The sequence below is a fragment of the Periplaneta americana genome, unplaced genomic scaffold, assembly GCF_040183065.1.
Source record: "Periplaneta americana isolate PAMFEO1 unplaced genomic scaffold, P.americana_PAMFEO1_priV1 scaffold_85, whole genome shotgun sequence".
In the NCBI taxonomy this organism is placed as follows: Eukaryota; Metazoa; Arthropoda; class Insecta; order Blattodea; family Blattidae; genus Periplaneta; species Periplaneta americana.
In genome coordinates, this window is record NW_027185566.1 from 168,618 (window position 1) to 196,273 (window position 27,656).

Genomic DNA, 27,656 nt, shown 5'->3' on the forward strand with positions numbered 1-27,656 from the left:
AGTGGCGTGCCAGGCTAAACATATTCCGTCTTCCATTGAAGTGGATATTACAGATTTAGATATGGGTTTTTCTATTCACCTCAAAGACCTAACTGTTCCCAAAAATACTCGTTTTACCCATGATCCTTCTACTGTTCTTGTGGTTATTGCAGGAGAAGTGGATAAATCTTCTGAGGAATCAGAGGGTGATGCTAAATAGTTCCAATGGAATCCAAGAATAATTTTTGTTTTGTAGGATTGGGAAACCCAGGTCAGAAATACGAACAAACTAGGCATAATGCAGGTTTTTTGTTTTTAGACTTTTTGGCGTCTTCTTGGGGGCTTTCTTGGGAAAAGAAAGCCCACTATCATTTGGCAAAAAAATATCTTTTTAATTCTTCTCTTTTTTTCTTGAAACCGATGCAGTTTATGAATCTGAGTGGATTTGCTGTCAAAGAAATTACCTCTTACTATCGTATCCCAAATTCTAATTTACTGATCTGTTATGATGATTTAGCTTTTCCAGTAGGAGACTATCGTTTAAAACCAAAAGGAAGTGCTGGTGGGCATAATGGATTAGCTTCTATTATAGAAAAAATGGGAACACAAGAGATCCCTAGGTTTCGTTTTGGTATTGCTTCAGTGCAAAAAACCACAGGAGTTCTAAAAGATTTTGTTTTATCTCGTTTTTCACAGGATGAAATGAAAATTTTGGAAAATGTTTTTACAGATGGAGAGAAAATACTCCAATCTTTTGTAGAAAAAGGGCTTGACAAAACGATGAGCTTGGCAAATTATAGGTAAAATATGAAGTCTTTATTGAAAAGGATGATGTCAACCTATTCCTCCTATTCTTCCACACTTTTAGCATTATCTGGAGGACCTGACTCTGTAGTTCTTTTTTTTTTACTCTTAGAGTTGAGAAAATTAAGACCCAATTTTGTTGTACACGCTTTTTATTTAAACCATAATATGCCCAATAACCAAGAATTTTCTCTACGATCCTATGATTTTGTCAAAAAACTCTGTCAAATTTATTCTGTTCAATTTCATTCTAAAACAGTCCATATTTCAGAAATTCAAAATAAAATAGGTGGATCATTGGAAGATTTAGGTCGTAGAGCTAGATATTTGTATTTGAAAGAAATTATGCAACAACAAAATCTAGAAACAATAAGTACAGCCCATCATCAAGATGATTTGGTAGAAACAATGTTAATGCGTTTGTTTCAAGGAGTTTCTCCTGCTTCTTTTATGGCAATTCAAATGGATTCCAACAGCTTAATAAGACCTTTACTTCATATAAGTAAGACTGAAATTTTAAATTTGGCTCATCAAAATTATTGGAGTTATTTGGTAGATCCGAGTAATTTGGATATTCATTATAAAAGAAATATGATGAGAATAGACGTTATTCCAAACATTCAAAAATGTTTCCCGAAATTTCAGCAAAAGATAATTCAGTTTGGACAAATTTTGGAGGAACAGAACCATTTTATTAAATCACAACTTCCCAAATGGGAAAGACAAGAGGCTGAAAGTTTTATCTATCTCAACAAATTAGAAAAAATTCACCCCTATCTTATCAAAGAATCTATTAAAAATGAAATAAAATACTTAGACCCAAATCACTACTTAACAACACGACAACTGGAATATCTTAAAGATTATCTAGTAAAAAATCGAGAAATATACACAGAAGATAAGCTTTTATATTTCAAAACTAATATAAAAGTTACACGAACTCAAAAAATGTTAATTTGTAGTAAGTTAGTCTAAAAGAAAAAGATTTCATTTTTTTAGGGTGATATGTTATCTTTTAGCCCAGAAGGACGATGATATGAGTGATGTATTATTAGATGTGAAAGGGATAAAGAAGTCCTTCACTGTAAAGAAGGGACTAACTAAACAAGTTCTCAAGCAAGTAAATTTTTACCTCAGTACGCAGGAAATTTTGACTATTATGGGTCCTTCAGGCGGAGGAAAGAGTACTTTTTTAAAAATTCTAGCTGGTATTCTTTCTTATGATGAAGGGCAAATTATTTTTGAAGAAGAAGATATTCAGAAATATAAAAATTACTATACATCTCAAATTAGTTTTATTTTTCAAGATTATAAGCTTATTCCCCATTTGAACGTTTTTGAAAATGTAGCATTGGCTCTTCGTTTAAGAGGGATGGAAAATTGGGAAAAAAAAGCACAAGAGGCTTTAGAATTTTGCTTAATTCCACATTTGGCACAGTCCTATCCATGGCAGCTTTCTGGTGGAGAATCTCAGAGAGTGGGGATCGCACGGGCTATTTCTGTAAATCCTCAGATTATTTTTGCCGATGAGCCTACGGGAAATTTGGATACAAAAACAGCCAAAGAAGTCATACAAGTTTTTAAACAAATTAGAGCTGAATTTCATACTAGTTTTGTTATTGTTACGCACGATATATCTATGTGCAAACATTCTGATAGACAGTATTTCTTAAATCAGGGTATATTAACTACAGAGGATCCTTATGGAACGGAAGAATAAAAAAATTCACCCAGTGAGATGGAAAGATTATATATATCTTTATTCTCTGTACTTTAAGCGTGGGATAAAAATGAGTGTTTTTTACACCATTATGTTGGTTTTATGTTTAACTATTCCAGGGTTTTTAATAGAAAGTAACGCTAAAATTAAAGGTCTTTTGGAGGAAGTAAATCAAAAACTTCCACCCAATAGAATTAAATTAGTGGTTCCTGCTAATGAAAGAAGTGCCCCCCAAAAGGGTTTATTGACGGGTTTATTCAAAGTTCGTGCTCATAATGCAGATAACAGAAAATATAAAGATTTTATTACTTCTGAGATGTTAGAAAAAGTAAAACAAACGTCAGGTGTTTCTAAGGCAGTTCCGCTTTATAGCATTGATTTCCCTATGGGAATTGCATTTATCGTTCCAGGTAGTGATACTCCTATGCAAATGCAGATGATCGGTTCTGGTCTTTCTGCTCAAGATGCCAAAGAATTTGTTCATCCTAATTCTTCTCTTCAAAATTTCTCCTATAAACCAGGTCAAAAGGTACCTATTTTAATGTCTCGTTTTATTTTACCTGTTTTAAATACGGTAGCTCAAAATAATGGCGTTAGTGGCTTTCAGTTAACGGAGAAAGATCTGATAGGATTTACGATTAAAGTTTTTGTTGGTAAAAGTACTTTATCTGATGCTTTTTCTCAACTGGGCAATGCGGATGAAAAAGATAAGAAAAAGGTTGGAAATGTAAGTTTTTCTGATGTTGTAGAATGTACTATTGTTGGGTTTGTTGATATGGATTATTCCATTGGTCTTGCTTTTCCACAGACATTTTTGGATATTTATAAGGAAAAATACTGGGCAAACTTTAAGCCAAGTTCCTACGATTCTTTAGTTGTGGATTTGCCATTTTCTCAAAATGAAAAGTTGCAAAAGCTGTTTACAGAAATGGGTTTTCAGCTGGGAGAGGGGACTGGAATTTTAAATAAGTTATCGAGTATTTTGCAACAACAACAAACATGGTTTGGTTTATTTTTACAAATGATTTCTTTGGTTATCTTAGTTTTTGGTATAATTATCTTATTTTTCACAATCCTTTGGATTTTGCAGGGAAAAACATTGGAATTTTCTATTTATGAATTTTTTGGTTCTTCTGCACAGCGAGTAGTTTTACTCTATACATCTTACTTATGTACATTAAATTTAATCGCTTTTGTCATTTCTACTATTTTATTAAAAATAGGGTTTACAGTTATTACTGGGGTGATTGGTAGCTTTAAAAATAAGGTAGCACAAGAATTTCAGTCCATATTTGATGCACCTTTTTTACACCATTTTGTGATTTTAGATACTTTGCTTTGGGTAGGTTTTTTTGCTTTAGGAGTGGTTAGTTTTCTTTTTGTGTATCGATACATTAAAAGATTGAATGAGAATATGTAAGGTTTTGATTTTGTGAGTTTAGTGATTGATGTACAAAAAGACCTTTCAGAAGGGTTGAAACAAGCCAAGATTATTTTGGATGAGGGTGGAGTGGTGGTTGTTCCTAGTGAGACTGTTTATGGGCTTGCAGGAAATATTTATAGTAAAAAAGCGGTAGAAAATATCTATCGTGTTAAAAATCGTCCTCATGATAATCCTCTGATCTGCCATATTAATAATTTTGATGAGATTTGTGTCCTAGCACAACTTACAAAAAAACAACAAACCCAAGTCCGGACTTTAGCTCAAAAATTTTGGCCAGGTGCTTTATCTTTAGTGCTTCCTAAAAATATTTCCATCAAAAAAACTAATTACGCTGCAGAAGGATTTAATACAGTTGCTATCCGTATGCCGAGTCATCCTATTTTTAGAATGCTGTTACAAACGGTTGGTTACCCTTTAGCGGCACCCAGTGCTAATCTTTCTGGTAGACCTAGTGGGACTTATGTGGAAGATATAGAAAGAGAGCTTTTAGGGAGGGTCCCTTTGATTTTTAAGGATTCTCCTAGTTTATTTGGACTTGAGTCTACTGTTGTGGATTTAACACAGTCTATTCCAGTTATACTAAGACCTGGTTCTATTAGTTTAGAAGAGCTGAAAGCTGTGTTACCAGATATACAATTGATACCAGCTCAAAAAAGTTATGATGAAAACCAACTTCTTAAGTCTCCAGGACAAAAATATAGACATTATCAGCCTCATTTTCCTGTTTATCTCTGGGATGAGCATTTTCCAAAACACGTAGATCAATCTATAAAGAAACGAGCTATTATTACTTATCAGCCAGAGGAAACAAGAATTTTAGAACTTTACGGAGATGTTTGGGTCTATATAGAGGTCCTAGATATGGCTAAAGACCTTTATCATTTACTTTATAGTTTGGAAAATCAAGGATATGAAGAGTTATGGATTCAAAAATATCCTTTAACAGGAGTAGGGTTGGCATTAATGGAAAGATTAGAGCGTATAGCAGAAAACTAATTTTGAATTTTTGTATAAGCAAGTTGTCCACAAGCAGCAAAAATATCTTGTCCTTTACTATAACGAATATTTACAGGAATAGATGAGGGTAGGTAGTTAATAAAATTTTGTATATCCTTTTTGGTGGGGGAGGTGTAAATAGAAAAACTATGAGCATTAAATGGGATAATATTCAGAAAAAAGTACATTTTTTTGAATAATTCTTCTAAAGCTTGAGCTTCTTCTGGAGTATCATTGATTCCTTGGATCAGTGTATATTCCAAAGTGATACGTTTTTTTGTTTGTTTGTGGTAGTATATCAGAGTATCTATAATTTCGTCTAAACTATGCCTTAAATGGAGAGTAGGAAATATTATTTCTCTTATCTCTGGAATAGATGAATGGTAAGATAAAGCCAATCCGATTTGCTTGTAATCTATCATTTTTTTTATACCTTCTAAAATACCCACAGTAGAAATAGTAATGGATCTATCAGAAAATCCAAAATACTCTTTTGCAGTGAGCCTTTCTAGGACAGAAAAAATATCGTTATTTAAAAAGGGTTCCCCCATCCCCATAAAGACGATATTAGATACAGGGTGATATTGCGAGGCTAAAAAGAATTGCCCTAAAATTTCTTCGGTGGTTAGAGAACGAGTCAGCCCCATTTTACCAGTGGCACAAAAATCACACCCCATATCACACCCTAGTTGACTAGAAATACAAAGAGTATAAGCACCATGAGAATTGGGCATCATGATAGCTTCTATAAAATGTTGATCGTGAGTTTCCAAGAGGAGTTTGTAGGTTCCAATATTTTTTTGAGATTCTAATATTTCTTTAACAATCAGGCTTGTAATAGTTACTTTTTTCTCCAACCAATCTATTAATGGTTTGGGAAGATTAGACATTGCTGAGAAGTAGGGTACTTTTTTTTGATAAACCCATTCCCATAGTTGTTTGGTTCTATAAGTTGGATGCCCCACCTGTTCCAATAATTGGGAACATTCCTGAATACTGAGGCTTAAAAAAGGTATTTTTTGTTGCATAATTTTAAGATTCTCCCAATTTAGGCGGTGATAAATGATTTTTTTGCGAATATTAAATAACCTGTATGCGCTACCATACGGTCATTTGGTCTTAGACGATCAGCATTAATTTTATATTCCCTCACCAAAATTTCACAAACTTCTGTATGAGAGAAAGCTAAGGTTTCTATAATGCGGATACAGGCGGATACTTGATTAGTTGTAGGAACTAAAATTCCTAAATTTCCACCAGCTTTTAAAGCGTCAAAAGCTCTACCAATAGCCAAACTAGGATCTTTCATATCCAAAAATACAGCATCCACATTATTTTGTTTAAAAGGTTCTTCACCAATGAGAGCAACATCTGGCGTTACCATTTCTTCAATTCCAGCCATTTGAATATTTTTGTAAGCCTTAGTGGAAAATTCTTCTCTATAATCATAGGTATAGACATGCCCTGTTGGATAAACGCCGTAGCCTAAGGCAATGGTTAAAGTTCCACTGCCAGTTCCTGCTTCCAATATTGTATCTCCAGGTCTAACCCCCAATTTGAGTAGAATATAGCCGATATCTTTAGGGTAAATAATTTGTGTATGTCTTTTTAAATTCATCAAAATATCTGCTAAAGAAGGTCTGAATATATAAAACTCTTCTTCTTTATGAGATATAACTTTCTCCCCAAAATTTGCAGCTAAGATAGTACCGTGTGAAATCATTCCTTTATGTGTGGAAAAGGTTTCACCAGCTTTCAGTTTGACAAAATAAGAAATTTTTTCTGTTGGAAGATATAGAAGAATGAGAGTATTTTCGGCGATCATATCTATGCTCTGAACTTATCTAAATAGAAAAATCGGCTAGGTTCCACAGATTCTCCATTAACTCGAACTTCATAATGAAGATGGTAACCCGTAGACATACCCGTAGTACCAACATAACCAATAATTTGACCTCGTTTAATTTTAGAACCTTTATGAACACCATTAGCAACTCTCATTAGATGCCCATAACGAGTTTCATAACCTTCATTATGTTTTATATAAACAGCCGTCCCATATCCTCCTTGAGGACCTGCTTGTATGGCTTCGCCATCTCCTGTAGCTAATACTGGGGTTCCTGGCATAATAGCCATATCAATTCCAGCATGAAAAAACTTCTTCTTTTTGATAGGGTGCATTCTCCATCCAAAGGGAGAAGAAATGTAAAAATGAGCATTGGTTGGCAGAACAGCTGGGATGGCTCTAAAAAAAGATTTAAAATTATTGACATATAAGTTAATATTTTTGACTTTTTGCTCTAAATACTCCAAAAATAGGGTGTTGTCACCATTAATCATATCTCTCACCATCAAATCAGTTTGTTTATCCTTTGCCATCCCCACACTAGAAAACACACTCATTAATTGTTTATAAATATTCTCTTGGGAAGAGGTAATATTTGGTAAATATTGATTAGCTTTTTCAATTTGATCCTGAAAATTAGAACTTGTAGAACGAATGTAATCATAGTAAACAATTTTTTTATTAATACTAGACGTTAAAAAGATGCTGGCAATACTTAAACAGACAAATAAACCCATTATGAGCCAAATTAACCAGTAGGGTAGTCTTAGCGTAAAAACAGAATCTGGGGAGTGTGGCACGAGCATTATAGTAAGTCTGCCATGCCATAACTTTGATAATCGAGTTTTAAAGTTCATTTTTGTATCCTAAAGTGCCTTTTAAAAATATGAATTTTTATTATTAACAAGTATTTTTTTAAATTCTGTTTGAAAAAATGTTCGCCCTTCTTTTTGCCATCTCAGAGCAAACATAGTGTTATAGTCTGTTGTTTGAGTTGTTATAAAGCCTTCCTGAAGTTGAGGAATAAGGAGGTGATGATAAGCCAAAAGAGTAAAAACATGTTGAAAGTACTCTTGATGGTCTGATATAAAACTAATAAATCCGTTTTCCACCAACTTTTCCACTAGATTATCGACATCTGTTTGGAGGTAAAAAAATCTTCGCTTGTGATATTTTTTTTTCCACCAAGGGTCAGGAAAATTCATATAAAATCCTCCAAGGGAATTTTTTGGGAAAGATGCCAAGAGTTCTTCGCCTCGACCATAGACAACAAAAGCATTGGAAAGTTTATTTTGGCGAATTTTGGAAAGTGTTTTTTCTATACGGTTCTTTTTTATATCGCAACCAATAAATATTTTATCTAGATTGTTAGTTGCTTGTTCTACTAAAAAATGTCCATTTCCACAACCAACCTCTATAATGGGTTGTTTATTTATCATTTGCGACGTTAATGGTAAAGGTAAAAGAAATGGAACAACAGGGGCTTTGTAAATCATAGCTACTTATTGAAAGATAGAATGCGGTACATATAATTAGTAATTTTGCTTAATTCGGTTTCTAAAATATGATGTAAAAGGATGACAATAACATCATCTTCCATCTGTTTACCAATTTGGGCTTTTTCAATATGAACTATTTCTTTATTAGCCAATTTAATTTGAGGTTGATTTTTTTTTGCCAAGTTTTTTCTTTCTGGAAAATTAATATATTGATGCTCAGCTATATTAATGGTTAGGCTGGAGAAACTGAGTTGCATAATGGGGATCTGCTCCAAATCTCCTCTTCTTGTTTTTACAAGAAAAAAAGCGGAATCTTTGGAATGTGCGGGGACATTCAAGATAATATTTTCTCTGTTATCATAAATGGAAAGTCCCACTTGAGAAAGTACATTTTTAACGGATTCTAACACTACATAGGGGTCTTTAGAATATTCTTCTGTGAGTGTCGATAGAAAAGGGAGTGAAATCTCTTTTTCTCCAAAAAGAGCTAAATGTATCTGACCCATATCTTTTATCTGTGAAAGCAAGGAAAGTATTTCTTCTATTTTTGGATCTTGGGTATTTAATAAAATAAGAGATGGTTTATGATTTTCTAGCATTTGGAGTAAATTATTTGAAGAACAACCGATTAAATAAATCCCTTTTGGGAAAAAAAATCGAGCCAGCAGCTCATCTGTCTCCGTAGGAAAGCCTATACAAAAAATTGCATCGTTTTTGAGGAATTGATTATTTTCATTTGTAACAATAGCTACTTGAAAACTTCCAATATTACTACTAAATTCTAAAACACCTAATTGAGCCTGGTCTCCCACGAGTTTTGCCCCAGGGAGATAAAGCTTGGGAGGAGTAATATCAGAATCTACCCCAATTTCCTCCAAAAGTCCCATAGCATTTCCAGAAACCATATTTCCTATTTCTTTTATAGAGCCTTCAATAGTCTCGTCATCCGTCTCTTCATCACTAATATCTAGCATAATACGCGTTAGTTCTTTTGCAAAAGGTTTAGGGAAGCTAAAAATAACACGAGATCTAATATCGCCTATAATCCCAATTTCTACTTGATAATCGGCTCCTGTTAAGTTTCCCACATGAGTATAAACATTCCTTTTAATAAAGACTTCTTGGGTCAGTTCTTGTAGAACTTGCATAGTGGCTTTAAGGAAGGGAATAAAAACTTTTATGGTTCTATTTGTGCTACTCATAAGAAAAAAAAATCCTAATTTGATTCGTTTAAAGTCGTTCTATATAATATACTATATTTTGTAGAACTATTCCAAAAAGTATATCCAAGATTTACAGAATCCTTTACTCCTTGTATTTGTCTCTCTACATAATACTCGTTATAGTAATGTTTATCATAGTCATTGCCAGTCAGCATAAACGCCTGTATGTAAGGTCTAATGATACTTTTTTTTCTTGCTATATAGTAATTTCTATAACTTCCTTGTTGGTAGATTCGATAAGGTCGTTCTTCGTAAGGAGGGTAATTTAAAAAGGTATTTCCAAAGTGTGAAGGGTAATACATAGGAGCAATGACATCAGCATAAAGGCTAAGTAACTCTACATCTTGACCAGTTCTTGCACCAGTTCTCATCCAGCCATTAGCTCCGTAGATATCAATGGATATAGGGGCTTGGATATGCTCTCGTGCATATTTTAAAAAAGAAATTAAAGCACTTTCTTTGTCCATTCCCTCTACTTGTGCAGGATACGAGGCATTTTTTAAATTGGTTCCATCAGTAGGAAAACGAATATAGTCGAATTGAATCTCATTGACTCCATATTTCAACAATTCTTGTGCTAAAATGATGTTGTATTCCCAGACTTTTTCATTATAAGGGTCTACCCAATATTCTTTTGTGGGGATCAGTCGACCTGATTTAGTTGTTTTCAATCCCATCCAACTGTTATGACTTAGAGAGTCTTTGATAGCATATTCTCCATGGTTGTACTTATATAAGATGGTATCTTTAAAAACGGGGATTCTAGCAACTACATAAATTCCTGCTTTTTTGAGAATAGGGAGAACTCGCCTAAGATCCAACGGATTTTTAACCACACCCTTTTTATTTAGGAGTGTGTTACTTGTTTTAAAGCGAATATTTCCAAAGTCATCTTTCATATCTACGACGATCATATTTTGCTGAGTAGTTTTTAGCAATGTGAGAAGAGCTGGGAACCTTTTGGAACTACGAAGCACATCTGTTTGAACATAAACACCTCGTTTATGGCTAGCTTGTTGATGGTAAGGGTTGAGTGGGGCTGGTTGTAACATCCAGAGTTCTGAAATAGAGTATAAATTCTGATTTTTGTAAAAAGTACTGATACTATTTACAATTGTTTTATGTTGTTGGGTAAACTGCTGAATAAAGAGTTGGATTTTATCCAGTGTTTTTAGTGTTTTTGTTGCGGAATTGTAAACTTGAACCCCATGATTATTAACATAAATGAGCTGTTTTTGAGAATTTATTTGCAAGGATTCTATCATTTCTACTGCGGCTGTTTTTTTAGGAGTATAAATGGGGGTAAAAATTCGTTTTGTCAGATCTAATTTAAAAATTACAGGATCAAAATTCTGTGTTGCTAAAATTATCGGAGGTTGGTTTTTTTGTTTAATAATAGCAATACTTGAGACTTCATCTCTAAATCCCCCTTGTTTATCTAAACCTTTTGAAAAGATATTCCAATTTTTATGAGATACAACTTTATGATAAATCCCTTGATAGGGGTGTCCAAATAACAAGTGAATTTGATCTTTCCAAGAGTAAATTGCCACAGATTTAATTCCATTAGTGGATGAACGACTGGCTTCATAATTCCAAGTATTTCCGTTGTTTGTGGAATAATAAACGCCATTAACACCGGCAGTAATGATATTGTTAGAATTATAAGGGTCAAAAGCAATATCTTTCAAGAGTTCATTTTCTTGAATAATTTGGTTTTTTTTACCAACTACTAGTTTAATAATTTTTTTTTTGATTCCTTGAGACTTTTCTTGAAAATTTTCATGATCACTGGAAAAAAAGAGATTGTTTTTTGTTAGAACCCAAATCCCTTGGGGAGTGGGTAAAATTTTTAAAATCTCGTCATTTAGAATTTTTTTTGTGGAATTTTGTATTTTGTATAATCCATCTTGGGTTCCAATAAAAAAAAAATTATTTTCTTTAGTACTTTTTTCCGTACTTTCTTGATTCAATAATATGCTAGCACTAGCGGTTTCTTTATTGAGTAATATGTAATAGACAAGACTTCCAAGAGCAAAAATAATAGTGACAAGGATGAGTGCTTTTATATAAAGATTTTTCAAAATTTTATCCTACGTAAATTTTTCCACTATTCTCGGTAAATTTTGATTTTTCTAAATCTGTTTTAAAAAAATGATTTTTATGCTTAGTTTTATAGTGTACAAGGAGCATAAGGTGTTAATTTTTGGAAAAGGTTTACTTGGAGAAACGAATGCACAAGCATTAATCTGTCCTGTTTATGATGATCTTATTTTTGAGATGAAACATACAAGAAGTTTAAAACATTTGTTGGAGGAAAGGCTAGATTTTCCTTTACATAGAAAGGAACTTCGACTCCGCTATCTGGATGTAGGAGAGTATTATCATTATGAATTTTCGGAACTGAGTTCTGTTCCATTTTCATCTATTTACTACTTGATGGTGCGTAGTTTTTTAAAAAAACCTTATTTTTTCCTTCTAAAACAATCTTTAAGTTCTATCTTTTTGCATCTTTTGGAAAATGGGAAAAAATCGGTAGCTTTTCCTATTTTTGGTTTGGATTGTTTTCGTATTGAAACAGAACTGGAGATTATCAGGGAGGCTATTTTAGCGGTATATGAGGAAAACAAAAATCTAACCCAATTGCAAATTTATCTTTTGGGGATACCTAGAGAAATGTTTGGCATGGCAACTCGTATTTTTTCTGCACTTCCTTCTTCTATTTATTCTGGCAATTTTCGTTCATCTAGAGATAAGAGATATTCTTATGAAGAGTCTTATTGATGGTCAAAGAGCAAGTCCATAAAGGATATTTTTATATTGTTTCCACACCTATTGGTCATATAAAAGATATTACTTTAAGAGCGTTAGAAGTAATACAACAAGTAGATATTTTGCTTGTTGAGGATACTCGCTCTATTCAGTATCTTCTCCATTACTATCAACTAAAAAATAAATACATTCTTTCCTATCATTCTCAGAACGAATTACAGAGAATCCCACAGATACTCCGCCTATTAGATAACCAAAGTATGGCTTTGGTGAGCGAAGCAGGTACACCTCTCATTAGCGATCCGGGGTATCTGTTAGTAAAAAATTTAATCGAACATAAAATACCAGTAGTTTCTATACCAGGGGTTACGGCTTTGACAACGGCTCTACCACTTTCTGGATATCCTCTAGGAGAATTTTTTTTTGCAGGGTTTTTATCCTCTAAAGAAGGGAAAAAAAAGACCCAGCTACATAGAATCTACCAAATGAAAACGGTTTGTGTGCTTTATGAATCACCTCATCGTTTGATAAAAACCATACAGACTATATCTGAAGTTTTTTCCGCTATCACTCCCATCTTTATTGGAAGAGAGCTCACAAAAGTTTATGAAAGTTTGTACCGTGGAACTTTATTGGAGATTCAAGAGTTGGTGTTATCAAATAATTTTGTTTGCAAGGGTGAATTTGTTATTATTATAGATAACACTGAACACCAATAGGTTTTGCTAAAGATTAGAAGTACTCTTTGCCGAAGATACTACTGTGTTGTTCTAAGGAGTGTATATGGACATCAAAAAAACTCATGTTGCCAAAGAAGTGATGGGAATTTCAAAAATTAATCATTTAAGTAATGAGATGAATGTGAAAGATTCTATCAAAATTTCAGAACAAGCCAAAATTTTGGCCGAAGTCAATCTTTACAAGAATGTTATTTTGAGTCAAACTCCTGATGTCAGATCAGACAAAATAGCTGATGCTCGTGCTAAACTAGAGAGTGGTTATTATTCCAGTAACCAAGTTTTAGACTCTTTGGCAGGTAAGTTGGCTGCTTTTTTAAGTAAGGACGAACTGTAAAGGCACAACAGGCTTATGGATAGCTTTTGCTATCCATTTCAACCATACTCCCGAACCCCTCGATCTCTTGGGTTGTAAAATAAATCTAAGTAAATAATGAAAAAGTTCTCACTCCAAAAGGAGTGAGATGGATGAGATTTTACCAGTTGTCTCTGATATCGTCTTTGATTTGGTTTTCTTCAACATATCTAGAAACCTCAGCAGCGAGATTGTCGAAGTAGATAAAATATGTCCCCATAGCATCCAGCATTCTGAATTTAATATAGAATCCTTTAAAAATAAGTCCTCTACGATCCAGTTCATGAGGATCTTGTTGTACAACATAACTTGGAACTTGTGCGGTCATCTTTCTCCAACCCAAAAAATTCAAGCTACCCATAGGAACCAATTGTTCCTTACCGTATACATCTTCTACAACAATAAATAAATCGTGTTTCAATTCTCTTCCAGATGTCCAAACTTCAAATCCTCTTACCATACCATCCATAGCAATTGGTTGAACAGCATCTATTCTTACCCAAGGTGCTACTCTACGACCAGGATAAAAGTTAACCTTAGCACCTAAAACAGTAGTTTTTGTATCTGGTTTAGAAACAAAATATCCAGATGGATTAGCATCTGAGACTGCATTGGCATTGGCAGAACCATCCTGCCCAGAAAGCTGAGTTACTTCTGCTGGTGCATTTTTTACACCTTCAGGCACTCCTCGTTTCATTGCCAAGACTGCTCTTCCATAATCAAATGGCATTGTTGCTGCCCAATTCCCACCTTCTTCAAAAGTGTCTAAGGATACGCGATAAAGAGACTGTTCATAAGATTTTTTATTTGCTATTTGAGGTTCTCTTTGTAACTGTCCATAGTCAAATCTAGGGTCGTAGGTATTACCATCTTGAGATGCAGTATTTCCAGCAGTAGATGTAGCTGCTGGAGCGTTTGCCTGTGAGAAAGCTCCTATAGAGAAAAAGACTGTTAAACAGAATACCAATAATAAGGTGAGTTTATTTTTTTTAATTTGCATACTTTTCTCCTACCATTTTTCATCATTAAGACTTGCACCGTCATATAGACCTGTTTGCTCAAATGATTGCTGTACAACCATATTGTCAAAGTATGTATAAAATCCAATACTGTCTTCATTTGGTTTGCCAAACACTTTTAACTTTACAATCTCTAGTTTGGAATTATCATTATGTCTGTTAGTTGGAAAAACATAATTTGGGAAGTTGATCTTTAATTCTCTCCAACCTACATAGTCCAAGGAACCAACAAATAGATTATAAAACTCTCCAGCACTGTTTTTTACCGTAAGATAAAGGTCATATTTGTAGTTGTTTCCCCAAGTATAAATGGAAAAACTTACAGGATAAGAGGGAGTGTACATAGGCTCTTTAGGCGAAACAGCTAACCAGTTGTAGCCTCTTCTTACCCAACAACCTTTTACTCCCATAATGGATTTATTTTCTTGTTTTTTTTGTAGAGCTAAGGGTAGAAAAGTTAATTTTCTATCTTCAGCAACATCGTTAACACTAAACCATTTTATCCAGTCTGTGGAACTACCAGTACTATTCTGTTGTTGTGTGGATGGTGCAGGAGCGGTATTATTATCTGCAGCGGCTGTTTGTTGTGTATTGGTAGTATTGGTTTGAGTGGAAGATGCTCCATTATTATTTTTTACCCAATCTGGAGCTTCCCATTGTTCACATTTTAATGATGAAAAATCAATATTCCAGTTACCAGGTTTTTCAAAATCATCCATTACAAAAGGAACAGATGCAGCATACTTAACTTCTGCTACCAAAAATGTGCTTGGAATGAAAGCTAAACCAAACAACACTAAGAGAGTTTTCATTTTATTCATTGTCAAAAGCTCCTATTTTATATTTTCACTTCCGAGTGGTTATCTACAATAAAGGTAAACTAACCTACTAATAAAAACAAGCAAATTTTCTAAAAAACTTGCAAATTTTCTATTTGTTTAATTAGATTTTCGAACCTCTGTATGTAATATTCTCTTTCTCTTTTATCGACTTTTTCTTCTCGAGAAATAAATAATTCTATGTAAATTTTTAATTTAGGCTCTGTACCACTTGGTCTTATTGCAACTGTCAGAAAATTTTCCAGTGTAAAAATCATCAAAGGAATAGTTTCTAAATCTTCAAAGTACTGTGTGGGTGTTTGGATACCATTCAAAAAATACTCCTGCGAAAGAAAATTAAAAATTTCTATCACTTTATGTTGAAATACCTCCTGCTGTATACCCTCAATACTTTTCATAATTATCTTCATTTTTTCTTCTGAAAGAGTGAGCTCGATAGTTCTGGTTTTACTAAAAGCAATTTTATCATAAATTTCTTCTAAAAACGAAAGAAAAGTTTCATTTCTTGAGTAAAGGGTATTGGCTATGACAGAAATTAAACCCAAAGTTCCTATAGCATCTTTATCTTGAATATAGTTCCCGATTAAAAAACCATAACTTTCTTCAAAACCGAGTAAGAAACTTTCTGGATTTTTCTGTATAATATCTCCTATGTACTTGAAGCCAGTGAGTGTTTTTTTATATGTAGCACCCCAAAAATCAGCAATACTTTGGGTCATTTTAGTACTGACTACTGAAGATACAAGGGTATTAGGCATTTTTTTTGCACGATGCTCCAGTAAAAATGCACTGAGCAGTATTCCAATTTCATTACCATTAAAGAAATATCCATTTTCCCAAATCCCTATACGATCTGCATCTGGATCTGTTAAAACACATAAAGGGACATTATTTTTGTGGGCATATTCAATTGCAAGATCAAAATTTTCATGTTTTTCTGGATTGGGGGCTACACAACCTGGAAAATCACCATTATACATATTTTGTTCTTCCACAATAATCAATTTTCCACCTAAATTTTGTATCATTTGTTCACCAAACCATTTTCCTGTTCCAAATAAAGGAGAGTAAACAATAGGAATTTGTTTTTTTGTTTCTATTTGAGGAATATTTTTTTTTATGGTGTCAAAAAAATTGTCAAAAAATTCTTTTTTTGGAGGGATTACACTGTCTAAAGATACTGCCATTAAATCCTGTAAAGGGATATGGGAAATTTTTTGAATTTCATTAAAGATTTGAATTGTTTCGGAAGAAACAAACTGCCCACTATGGTTATTGTATATTTTATAACCATTGTATTCTTTTGGATTGTGGCTAGCTGTAATCATAACTCCTACAGAAGCATTATAAAAACGAGTGGAGTAGGCTAAAACTGGACTGGGGACGGGAATTTCAAATAAAACTGGGGATATCTTTGAATATAGAAAGGTTTTTGCAACCAACTGTGCAAATTCTTTAGAATGATTACGAGAATCATATCCTATAACCACAATGGAATTTGAAGCATACTGTTGTCTAATAAACTGAATTAAACCCAGAGTAATTTTAGAAACGGTAAATTCATTGAGTCTATCAAATCCAAATCCCATAATGGAACGAACACCTGCTGTCCCAAAATTCAGAGACTTTTGGAGTCTTTTCTGAAGTGAAACAACATCGTTGTTTTGTACCAAAGACAAAATCTCTTCTTTCCAATCAGAATGGATAGGCAGATCCATCCAGAAATGTAATTGTTTTTTTAAGTTCGCATCAGTTAGAGACTCTAGCTCTCGAAAAGAACTCATATACAGGTTTAGGCTGTTTTAGAAGGTTTTGCTGTATTGGTAGCAGCATTATTATCCAACACCAATGCATCTCTAACGGATTGTATTAAAAATCTATTGTCGTAATAGCTCCGTTCAGGACAAAGAATGTAAAGTACTCCCTTATTTCCTCGCATATCAAAACTTGAAACAACCACAACTTCTAATCTAAAAGTTGTTTGAGTTAATTCTTCAACAATTTTATAAACAGCAGAAAATTTTCTAGGTCCATGAAAAACCTTTTCTCCATCGGGAGAAATAAGATGCATCTGTTGCACTACAATTGGATTTCCCCAGTTAAGAGCAAAAACAGATTTTACCTGATCGAATAGACTCGGAATATCTGCATATGCACCTGCTGTTTGGTAAACCACAGTAACTTTTTTTTCACTTTCAATTTGTTCCTGAATTTTATTATCCATATAAGGTACTAAAGATTGAGCCGTAGGTATAGGTGCCCAAGACCCTGATGGAGCATTGTATGAGATACCAGAATGTGCCTGAGCTGTTGTTGCAGATTGAGAAGAACTATCCTGCTGTGTTTGTCCGAATCCAAAAGTACCTATTCCTAAAATACTTAGGGCGATAAATAATTGTTTTTTCATAAAAAAACTCCCTTTTCCAACTAATAAAAATATAGCTAAAAAATGGATTGCATCAAACTATTTTACAAACATAAGTTGTACAATGGCTGCTCTTTCCATTTCTGCTAGTTTGCCTTTGATTGTCTTAATAGCATCCTGAACATTCGGGATCAAAACATATTCTAGGGCATTGACTCTACGTCTTGTTGAAATAATTTCTTGAGCTAATTCAACAATTGCTTTTTCAGTTTCGGCTAATTGGAGTAGTTTTTTTAACACAGATGCAAAAATATTTACAGATTCATCTAAAAGGGGTGAAGATTCCAGTGGACTATAGCAAAAAGTATCCCCTGAAATATTTACAGTAAATGTTGGAACTCCTAAACTCAGAATTGTTTTTTGTCCAAATTCTATATCTGCACGAAGAGCAGGAGAAAGAATGGCTTCTTCTACCTGACTTTCTCCCATAAAATTTTTTACCAACAAAAAACTTTGGTAAGCTTTTTGCAGATCTGTTTCCACCTCATCTCTTAGAGAGCCGTTTTCTTTAACTATATCCAAAAAGTGCCGGACAAGCTGCTCTTGCTTGTCCTTCATGAGTTTGTGTCCTTTTTTAGCAATTTTTAGCCGTTTTCTGAGCTTTGCCAACTCCATTCTATTAGGATTAACCTGTATGTTTGCCATAATAGTTCCTTGCGTTATTTATCTAGAAACTTTGGTAGAAACTCATCTAAGTATTCTACGCGAATTCTTTTGAGCTCTGTTCTTGGTAATTTAGAAAGAAGTTTCCAGCCTAAATCTAATGTTTCTTCGATACTTCTGTCATCATCCCATCCTTGATGAATATATTCTTTTTCAAAACTATTGGCGAAAATATAAAACATCTTGTCAATTTCGGATAAAGCGGCTTCTCCCAAAATAGCTTCCAATTCTCTGGCTTCTAAACCTCTGGCATAGGCTGCAAAAAGTTGGTTAAAGACATCGGCATGATCTTTTCTCGTTTTTTCTGGTCCAATTCCTTTATCTTTCAATCTAGAGAGGGACTGAAGTACATCTACTGGAGGATAAATACCAGTATTATGAAGAGGTCTTGAAAAAACGATCTGTCCTTCTGTAATATACCCAGTCAAGTCAGGAATAGGGTGGGTTTTGTCGTCTTCTGGCATAGTCAAAATAGGGATCTGGGTAATAGAGCCTTTTTTATCTTTTACACGACCAGCTCTTTCGTATAATGTAGCCAAATCTGTGTACAGATAACCTGGGAATCCCCTTCTACCAGGAACTTCTCTTCTAGTAGCCGAAATTTGTCTTAGAGCTTCACAATAGTTAGTCATATCTATCAAAATTACTAGCATATGCATGTCTTTTTCAAATGCTAGATATTCTGCTGCAGTTAAAGCAAGTCTTGGAGTTGTAATTCTTTCGATAGCAGGGTCATTAGCTAAATTGATAAACAGTACACTTCTTTCTAAGGCACCTGTTTTTCTAAATTCTTCTTCAAAAAATTTGGCTTCCTCAAAAGTAGTTCCCATAGCGGCAAAAACAACTCCAAAAGGTTCCGAAGAGCCTCTTACTTTTGCTTGTCTTGCAATTTGTGCCGCTAATCTGGAGTGAGCCATCCCACTCCCTGAAAAAATAGGGAGTTTCTGACCGCGAACCAGAGTATTTAAACCATCAATAGTGGAAATCCCTGTTTGAATAAATTCATTTGGATAATCTCTTTCATAGGGATTCAAAGAAGACCCATTGACATCAATTCTTTGTTCTGGAACGATAGGGCTTCCACCATCAATAGGTCTTCCTTGTCCATCAAATATTCGACCCAACAAATCTGGGCTACAAGAGAGTTCTACCCCTTTACCCTGAAACATTACGCGAGTATTTTCTTTATCCATTCCACTTGTCCCCTCAAAAAGTTGGACAATGGCTATATCGTGGTCAACCTCTAGAACTTTTCCAGTTCTTGTGCTTCCGTCTTTTAGTTGGACTTTAACCAATTCATCGTACTTCGCACCAGAGACATCGGAAACCACCATAATGGGACCGTAAATATCTTTTATACTTTTATATTCTTGTGCCATGTTTTTCTCCCTTTATAGTTTTCCAAAACTATCTTGGATTTTATTTTTAATATCAATATATGCTGCATCTATCTCTTTTTCAGGAATATATCGGAATCGAGCAATATTTTCGCGAACTTCTAAATTAAAAAGTAACTTTACTGCTACTCCTTTTGCAATAGCTTTTTGGGCATCAGAATGGAATGTTAAAATAATATCCATCATTTTTTGGATTTTATTTGGAGAACAGTAAGTGTCAATCTCGTGGAAACTATTTTGGTGTAAAAAATCTTCACGAATAGATTTTGCTGTTTCTAAGATAAGTCTGTTGTCTGCAGAAAGAGATTCCGCTCCTACCAAACGAGCAATCTCTTCTAGCTCTGCCTCTTTTTGCAAAAGCTCCATAACTTCTGTTCTCTGCTTTACCCATTCAGAATGGATATTCTGCACTAAATAATTATCTATATTGGGATAATAAAGAGAATAACTCCCTAACCAGTTGATAGCAGGGAAGTGTCTTTTGTAGGCTAAAGAAGCATCTAAACCCCAAAAAACCTTAGCAACCCTCAGAGTGGCTTGAACGACAGGGTCAGACAAATCTCCACCTGGAGGAGAAACAGCACCAATAGCGGTAACACTTCCTTCTCTTTTAGGATTTCCTAATGCTTCTACTTTTCCTGCTCTTTCATAAAATTCAGCAATACGACTGGCAAGATAAGCAGGATATCCTTCATCTCCGGGCATTTCTTCCAATCTACCAGACATTTCTCGCAAAGCTTCTGCCCAACGTGAGGTCGAATCGCCCATCATAGCTACATCATAGCCCATATCTCTGAAATACTCTGCCAATGTAATACCTGTATAAATAGAAGCTTCTCTAGCAGCTACAGGCATATTAGATGTATTGGCAATGAGGACCGTTCTTTTCATCAACGGTTGACCCGATTTTGGGTCAATCAATTCAGGAAATTCCATAAGAACATCGGTCATTTCGTTTCCCCGTTCTCCACAACCTACATAGACCACGATTTTTGCATCGGACCATTTTGCTAATTGATGCTGTGTTACTGTTTTTCCACTCCCAAAAGGTCCAGGGATACAAGCAGTTCCACCCTTAACTACTGGGAAGAGAGCATCAATAACACGCTGACCTGTAAATAAAGGTTCCGTTGGGAGAAATTTTTGTTTTACAGGTCTACTTTTTCTTATAGGCCATTTTTGCATCAGTGTGAGGGGAATTTGATGATCAGAGGTCTCCAGTTGTGCAATAACATCTGTGACCAAAAAAGATCCAGATCGGATATCTTTAATTTTTCCTGTCAATATTTCACCAGAAGCTTTAAAAGGGATCATAATCTTATGGTTGATCAACACAGTTTCTTGTACTTCGCCAATAATATCTCCACTCTGTACGGTATCACCATTATTGACGGTGGGTTTAAAATCCCATTTTTTTGTTCTGGATAAACCAGGAGCGGTAATTCCTCTAGCTATAAACGCAGATTGTGACTGATCGGCTAAATCTTTAAGAGGTCTTTGGATTCCATCGTAGAAATTTTCTATAATTCCAGGTCCTAGTTCCACTACCAATGGTTCTCCTGTACTAGTAACGGGTTCTCCAATTCCCAGTCCAGCGGTTTCTTCATAAACTTGGATAGAACAACTATCTCCGTGGAGTTCGATGATCTCTCCAATCAATCCCATATTTCCAACCTTGACCATATCAAACATTTTTGCTCCAGTAATTCCTTCTGCAAGAACTAATGGACCAGCTATTTTTGCAATTTTTCCTTCATTCATAAAAACCCCTATTTATTATCAAAAGATGCAGAGCCTAAGGCTTGTACAACTAAATCTTGAATATATTGTTTTCCTCGTGTATTTTCTTGTCCTAAGGATGGTATTACCACAAACATAGGATAAACATTATTTTGGTATTTTTGTATTGTTAACTGTATATCCTCTACAATATTCTCCGTGAAAAAAATAATTTTTGTTCCATTACTAATGTATGTCTCTAACGTGGATAAATTTTGCTCTTTTGATTTTTCCCAAAATAATGTGGACAAACCAATACTTCTAAAACCTAAAACGGTATCTCTATGACCTACAACAATCGCAACATCTTTCATATAACCACCCTCAATTTAGATAAAATCCAAGAATGGGAGATATGACTTTCTTTTCCAGAAATTACCATACTGAGATTAGCGAACTCGATTTGTTTTAACCAAGAAAAAATGATAACTAAATCTTCATTGGCACATCGAGGTACCAAACGATGATAAAGCAAAAGTAAATATTCCTTAAAATATTTTTCTAAAGAAGAAAGATTTTGGGAATTTTTATAAGCCTCTAAACCCACTTGAATTTGTTTTGAATAAGCAAGGTTACTCAAAAGCTCACTAATAGCATCCATATCTGAGGAGAAAATTTGAAATATTTTATTTTTTTTCAATGTTCCCGTAGGTACAAAGGCATCTGCAAGATCATCTTCTTCTTTATCTGCTAACTTGAGTCGCAAGGCGGTTAAAATATTGATCATGTCCACTCGTGTTGTATAAAGAGTTGTAAGAATTTCACTTTGCATTTTTTTAAAAACAGAGCTGTAAAATAAATGAAGTTGTTGATCCCAAAATAAATCCAAATGATAAGAATCTTTTATTTTTTCTGCTTGACGATTGTATAGTCGCCAGATTTCTTTGAGATAGGGATTCAGAAAACTGTAAACTTTACCCTGAAAAAACCCTTCTAAATGTTCCAAAGACAAATTTCCTGTTATTGAAAAAGGCAACTCTTGAAAATCTTTTTTTTCCAACAGACCTTTTGCTAAAACTTTCAAATTAAAAAAGTCCAATGGAATGAGAAAAAAATCTACAATCAGAGAATTTTTTGAAATACCGTAGCTTTTTTGACCCATACTATAGACAATAGAATGAATGTACCCGAGTTGAGCTGAATTGATATTCTCTTTGAACGAAACAGACTCATCTAACTCGTAATGATAGGATTCTTTTAAAGTTCTATATATTTCCTCATAAGAATCAAAATCTACCAGCTTTTCGTAATCTTCTATTCTCAAAAGCCTTTGGTAGCTCAGTTTTAAGCGTGAATTAACAAAAGTATTATCCTGAGAAGATTTTATAGGCTTCCAGCTAGATGAATTAAATAAATTTTTCGTTCTAGTCATAAAACTTCTGTCCTAAATAGTTTTCAATGTCGTAATAATGTTCTTCTATTATAGAAGAGATAGAAAAATTATAATCAAAGTTAGACTTTTCTATTATTACTCCACCTTCCAAAGATTCCTTCTGTTGAAGGTTTACTTTTGTAGGTATGGATGTTTTTATTTTTTCGGAAAATTTTTGATAATCTCTATTAGAAAGATAAACACTATCCCCATCTTGAGCATATTGCTGTATGCGGTTTTGAATAAAAGAATAATAGATATCAGAACCTAATAATTCTTCTAAAGAAGTTTTTACCTTTTGTAAAATTTCATCTATAATTTCTTGACGAGCCTGTAGAACTTTCTTTTTTTCGTTCATCTTGAATTCTAAAGTACTCCCCACAAACTTTTCTTTCTCTTCTCTTTCTATGAGTTTTGATGTATTTTCTTTGGCTTGGATGTACTCTTTTTCTAGTATATCCCTCTGATTTTGCCTTTTCTCATCAAATTCTCGACTTATTTCTTGTTTTATAGAATCCACCGAAATTTGAATTTCTTTTTGTATACTTTCTAAACTCATAATTGGTTCCTTACCCTTTGAAAATGTTTAGTCCTAAAAGCATAATTGAAATAACAAATCCCAAAATAGAATAAAATTCAATAAAAACAGCTAAAACTAACACTTTACCAGATTCGTTAGGATGCTTGACGGTCATTTCTACTCCCCCAGCACAAACTTGACCTTGCCACATAGAAGATAACGCACATATGGCAACGGGTAAACAAGCAAATAAGAGAGATAGTCCTGAACTTACACTCATGCTTGCATCCAAATGACTAATTGCTAAAAAGGCGATAACAAACCCGTAAATACCTTGAGTTCCAGGTAAAACAGAAAGGATAAGATATCTACCAAAATGTTTTGGTTCTTCCATCATAGCTGCATTAACTGCTCCTCCAACATTCCTTAAACCAACAGATGACGCAATTCCTGAAATTCCTACTGCCAGAAATACCCCAATAACTCCTAATACAATTCCCATAAAATCCTCCTTAACACTAATTTTTTATAAATAAATTTTTATGGTTTATCTACATCTATATTTTTTTTTATCCAAAAATATTTAGATCTAATTTGTAGTGGATTGAATGCCTCTCCACCGCCTTGAAAAAATTTTCCAAAGAATTCTACAAACTGTAATCTCATTGTATGTATAAATGCCCCTAAAATGGATATAACAGCGGCAAAAATATGTCCAACAAGCAATATAACAAAAAACAATATAATCATAATAATGGCAGAGATGCTGGATCCTATGGAATTAAAATGAATACCAACCAAAAGTTGCGGAGTTAGCTCATTAATAGCTGCGGCAATAATCCCACCAGCCAGTCCCAATGCAAATAAACGTGCATAAGAAAGCAAGTCCCCCACAATAGCTGTAAGTTCATAGACTCCATAAAATCCCCATAACAATCTACCTACAAAACTATCAGAATAATGTCTTCCAGAGGTTGCCCAAATAGCAATCACATCCACAATAAAAATATTGGTTGCAACGGTGGTAAGATATTTTAAAGAGGGGATTTGCATTCCTAACACAGCCATTAATCCACATAACATAACAATAATGTGAGTTAATCCGTCAAAAATAGCACCAAAGATATCTCCACGTTTGAGGAGATGAGCAAATCGAATACAATACCCAAAAGTTAAATGAATAAAACCAGCTGTCAACGATATTCCTAAAGCCAACATAATTTGTTTTTCGGGCTGATACAAATACGGCACATGAATTCCCATTTTTTCAAAAGGAATAGCAAAATAAGTACCAGTAATGATCCCTACCACTATAGACATAAGACCACCATAAAAACAAATTCCCAAGAGCTTTCTTGTACTTTCTGCTAATCTCAATTTTTTACGAGCAAAATGAGATAACAAAGCTAAAACCAGTCCAATACCAGCATCACCTACGGCTATACCCATAAAAACTGCAAAAAATGGTGCAAAAAATGGTGTTGGATCTAAATCTTCTTTTCCAGGTCGACTGTATATATCTGTTACAAATTCAAAAGGTTGAACTAATTTAGAGTTTTGTATGAGCGAAGGGTATTCCTCTTGTTCGTCTAGGGCAAGAATATCATAGTCACAACCAGAAATCCTCTCTAGAGTCTTTTCTAAAACAGTAATTTTATGAGTAGGAATATACGCCTCTGTACAAAATAAAAATGCATCTTCTTGAATATAAAACTGGGCTAAATCTTTGGCAATCTTATTGGATAGATAGTCATAAAAAATTTGCAATCTTTTTAGAGAAGCAGTATAGGATTGAAGTTGAATTTTTAAATTTTCTATTTTCTGTACCAAATTGAGTTTTTGATGAAATAAATCAGTGTAAAGAATTTTAAAAGAATCTTTTTTTGGTACAGGTCCTGTCCATTCCTGAAATTCTACCAATTTAAGATCATTTAGAATATCTTTGTAATACTCTTTATAACAGAAAAGGAAAACATATACACTATCTTGAGTTTGGGAGAGAATGTCAAAATCACAAAGGGAATGGAGAGAAATTTTTTGAAGTTCTGTCAAGTGTTCTTTCTCTATTTTTCCTAAAACTGGAACAAAATATCCCCCTGGTTCTAAGTCCAATGGAGTAATTTCTACATTTTTGAGTGCAGACAACATATCTAACTGATTTTCTGTATTGTTCAGTTCTAACTCTTTCTCGGTAATTTTTTGTTGAACATCATAAATTTCGTCCACTAAATTATAATTATCTTGCAAAATGTCTCTTTGTCGAGCAAAAAACTCTTCTTCGGAAAGATATTGTATTTGTGTTTGAGCTTTAAAGCCTAACTTAGCTTCAGCTTCCAGTATTTCTAGAACTCGCTCCAGTTTGTTCATATATTCTTCGGATTGGATCTTGGTTTTTCTGTAGCTTTCTGGTCCTAACTTGCGAAGTTCCACGACTCCTAGCTTCTGTAACTCCTCCAACAGAGCATCTTGGTTTTTTTTGACCCCAAAAATCCGTACTTTACTTAGTGCTACAATCCCCATATTAATACTTCCTTACTATTGAATAATCAGCCTTGCAATCTCTTTTGCATAGAGATCCAAATTATTCTTATGTTGAGCCAATGACTCAGTTTGTTTTTTTGTCTGATCTGAAATTTTTTGACTTTCCTGTTGAAGCCTGTTCGAATACTCAACCTGTATACTTTTTTTATGGCTGGAGAGCTCTTCATTGATATTTTGCATCTTTAGAGTGTAATCTTTCTCTAAATTTTCTAAGGAGGTCTGCTGTTCTATCTTAAACCTTTCAATTTCCTCTACTTTTGATTTTTCAAAATCTTTTAATAACGAATACTTATTCATAATGCATAAACCTCAAAAGTATATTTAAGATTAAATTAAAACTAAATTAAGGCAAAGTCAAGTTTTTTTTAAAAAAAAATATTTTCTGAGATAGGTTGGTGTTTTTTTGTTATGAATTGGTTTTTATTTTTTGTTCGAAATCTTTTTTCTTTTTATTCAATATCTGTAGTTCTTGCATTATAAATACAATACTTTCCTGATTCTTTGAGGTATTGAGGTTTTTTTTTAAATTATTTTCCTGTTGTTGTAACGCCGAAATTTGAATAGAATAGTAGCAATCCAAAAGAGCTTTTTGTTTATTTTCCATTGAGCTAATGAGTTTTTTATGTTGAGTGACGACCTGTTTAAGAAATTTTGGAAGGGTACTAAAAAAAATGTCTAAAACAAAATTTTTTTCCAAAATAAATAAATTAAATAATTCTTTTGCATTGGGATGATTAAAAAAAGCACCACTCATATGAAATTTTTCTTGAAGTTGATAAAAATATTCTGGAACATAGAGACATAAACAAACAAACAATATTTCCATCTGTTTTTCTCGCTCTTGAGGAGAGATAGGTTGAATCTTTGGAATATTCTTTTCTGTTACAGGAGAGAGCTGATTTTTATTGATAAGTGCATTTTTATATTGAGGTGCTCGTAGGGATGTTCGTACAGATTGAAAAAAAGATTCTCTTAAAAAAGGAGTAATTTTTTCCAAACTTTGAAGATAGCTATTCATAGATTTTTTTTGTTTGATTGGATCTGTTTCTTTTTGAAGAGTGTAAATTAAGAATTCTTCCCAAGACTTTGTTTTTTGTGTAATCCACTGTTTCAAATATTCCCGATGATACATCGCCATATCGTACGGATCTTTACCTGGATCACAAAGAACAAATTTTGGAGTAATTTCTTCTTCTAAGCAGATAAAAAGAGCTTTTTGTGCTGCTTTTTCACCAGCTAAATCTCCATCAAATAGTAAAACAATATTTTCCGTATAATGTCTTAAAATCTGAATATGTTGTTTGCCAATGGCCGTACCCAATGTTGCTACAGCGTTTTTGTGTCCGTTTTGGTGCATTGCGATTACATCAAAGTAACCTTCTGTTATATAAACAAGATTTTCTTCCTTGATAGTATTTTTTGCTTGATATAAACCATAAAGAGTTTCCTTTTTTGAGAAGATAGGAGTTTCGGCACTGTTAATATATTTGGGTAAAGAATTATCTAAAACACGAGATCCAAATGCAATAACATCTCCTTCAATATTTTGAATAGGAAAAATCACCTTATCTCTAAAGCGATCTTTAAGTCCAGCTTCATCACTGAGAGATCCATAAAATAGTTGGCTTGCAGATAAAGTTTGTTCTTTGAATTTTGCAAGATCCATTTTTTTTGAAAGAAAAGAGTATTTTTTTGGAGAGGCTCCCAAAAGAAATTGGGTTACCAA

At 33.8% G+C, this 27,656-nt stretch overlaps 2 protein-coding genes across 2 annotated transcripts; both read right to left on the reverse strand.

Annotated features, from left to right (window-relative positions):
- Window positions 1-18,317: 18,317 nt before the first annotated feature.
- Window positions 18,318-19,700, reverse strand: LOC138694243 (V-type ATP synthase beta chain-like). The gene has a single exon (XM_069817772.1). The coding sequence runs from the start codon at window positions 19,698-19,700 to the stop codon at window positions 18,318-18,320; it is 1,383 nt and encodes a 460-aa protein (XP_069673873.1).
- A 12-nt stretch (window positions 19,701-19,712) lies between these two features.
- On the reverse strand, window positions 19,713-21,479 carry LOC138694244 (V-type ATP synthase alpha chain-like). Its single transcript, XM_069817774.1, has one exon. It carries the CDS (start codon window positions 21,477-21,479, stop codon window positions 19,713-19,715), a length of 1,767 nt encoding a protein of 588 aa, XP_069673875.1.
- Between the last annotated feature and the right edge of the window lie 6,177 nt (window positions 21,480-27,656).

Excerpts from the sequence above, each read along its gene's own strand:
- LOC138694243 (XM_069817772.1), bottom strand. The coding sequence starts at position 19,700 with ATGGCACAAGAATATAAAAGTATAAAAGATATTTACGGTCCCATTATG.
- LOC138694244 (XM_069817774.1), bottom strand. The coding sequence starts at position 21,479 with ATGAATGAAGGAAAAATTGCAAAAATAGCTGGTCCATTAGTTCTTGCA.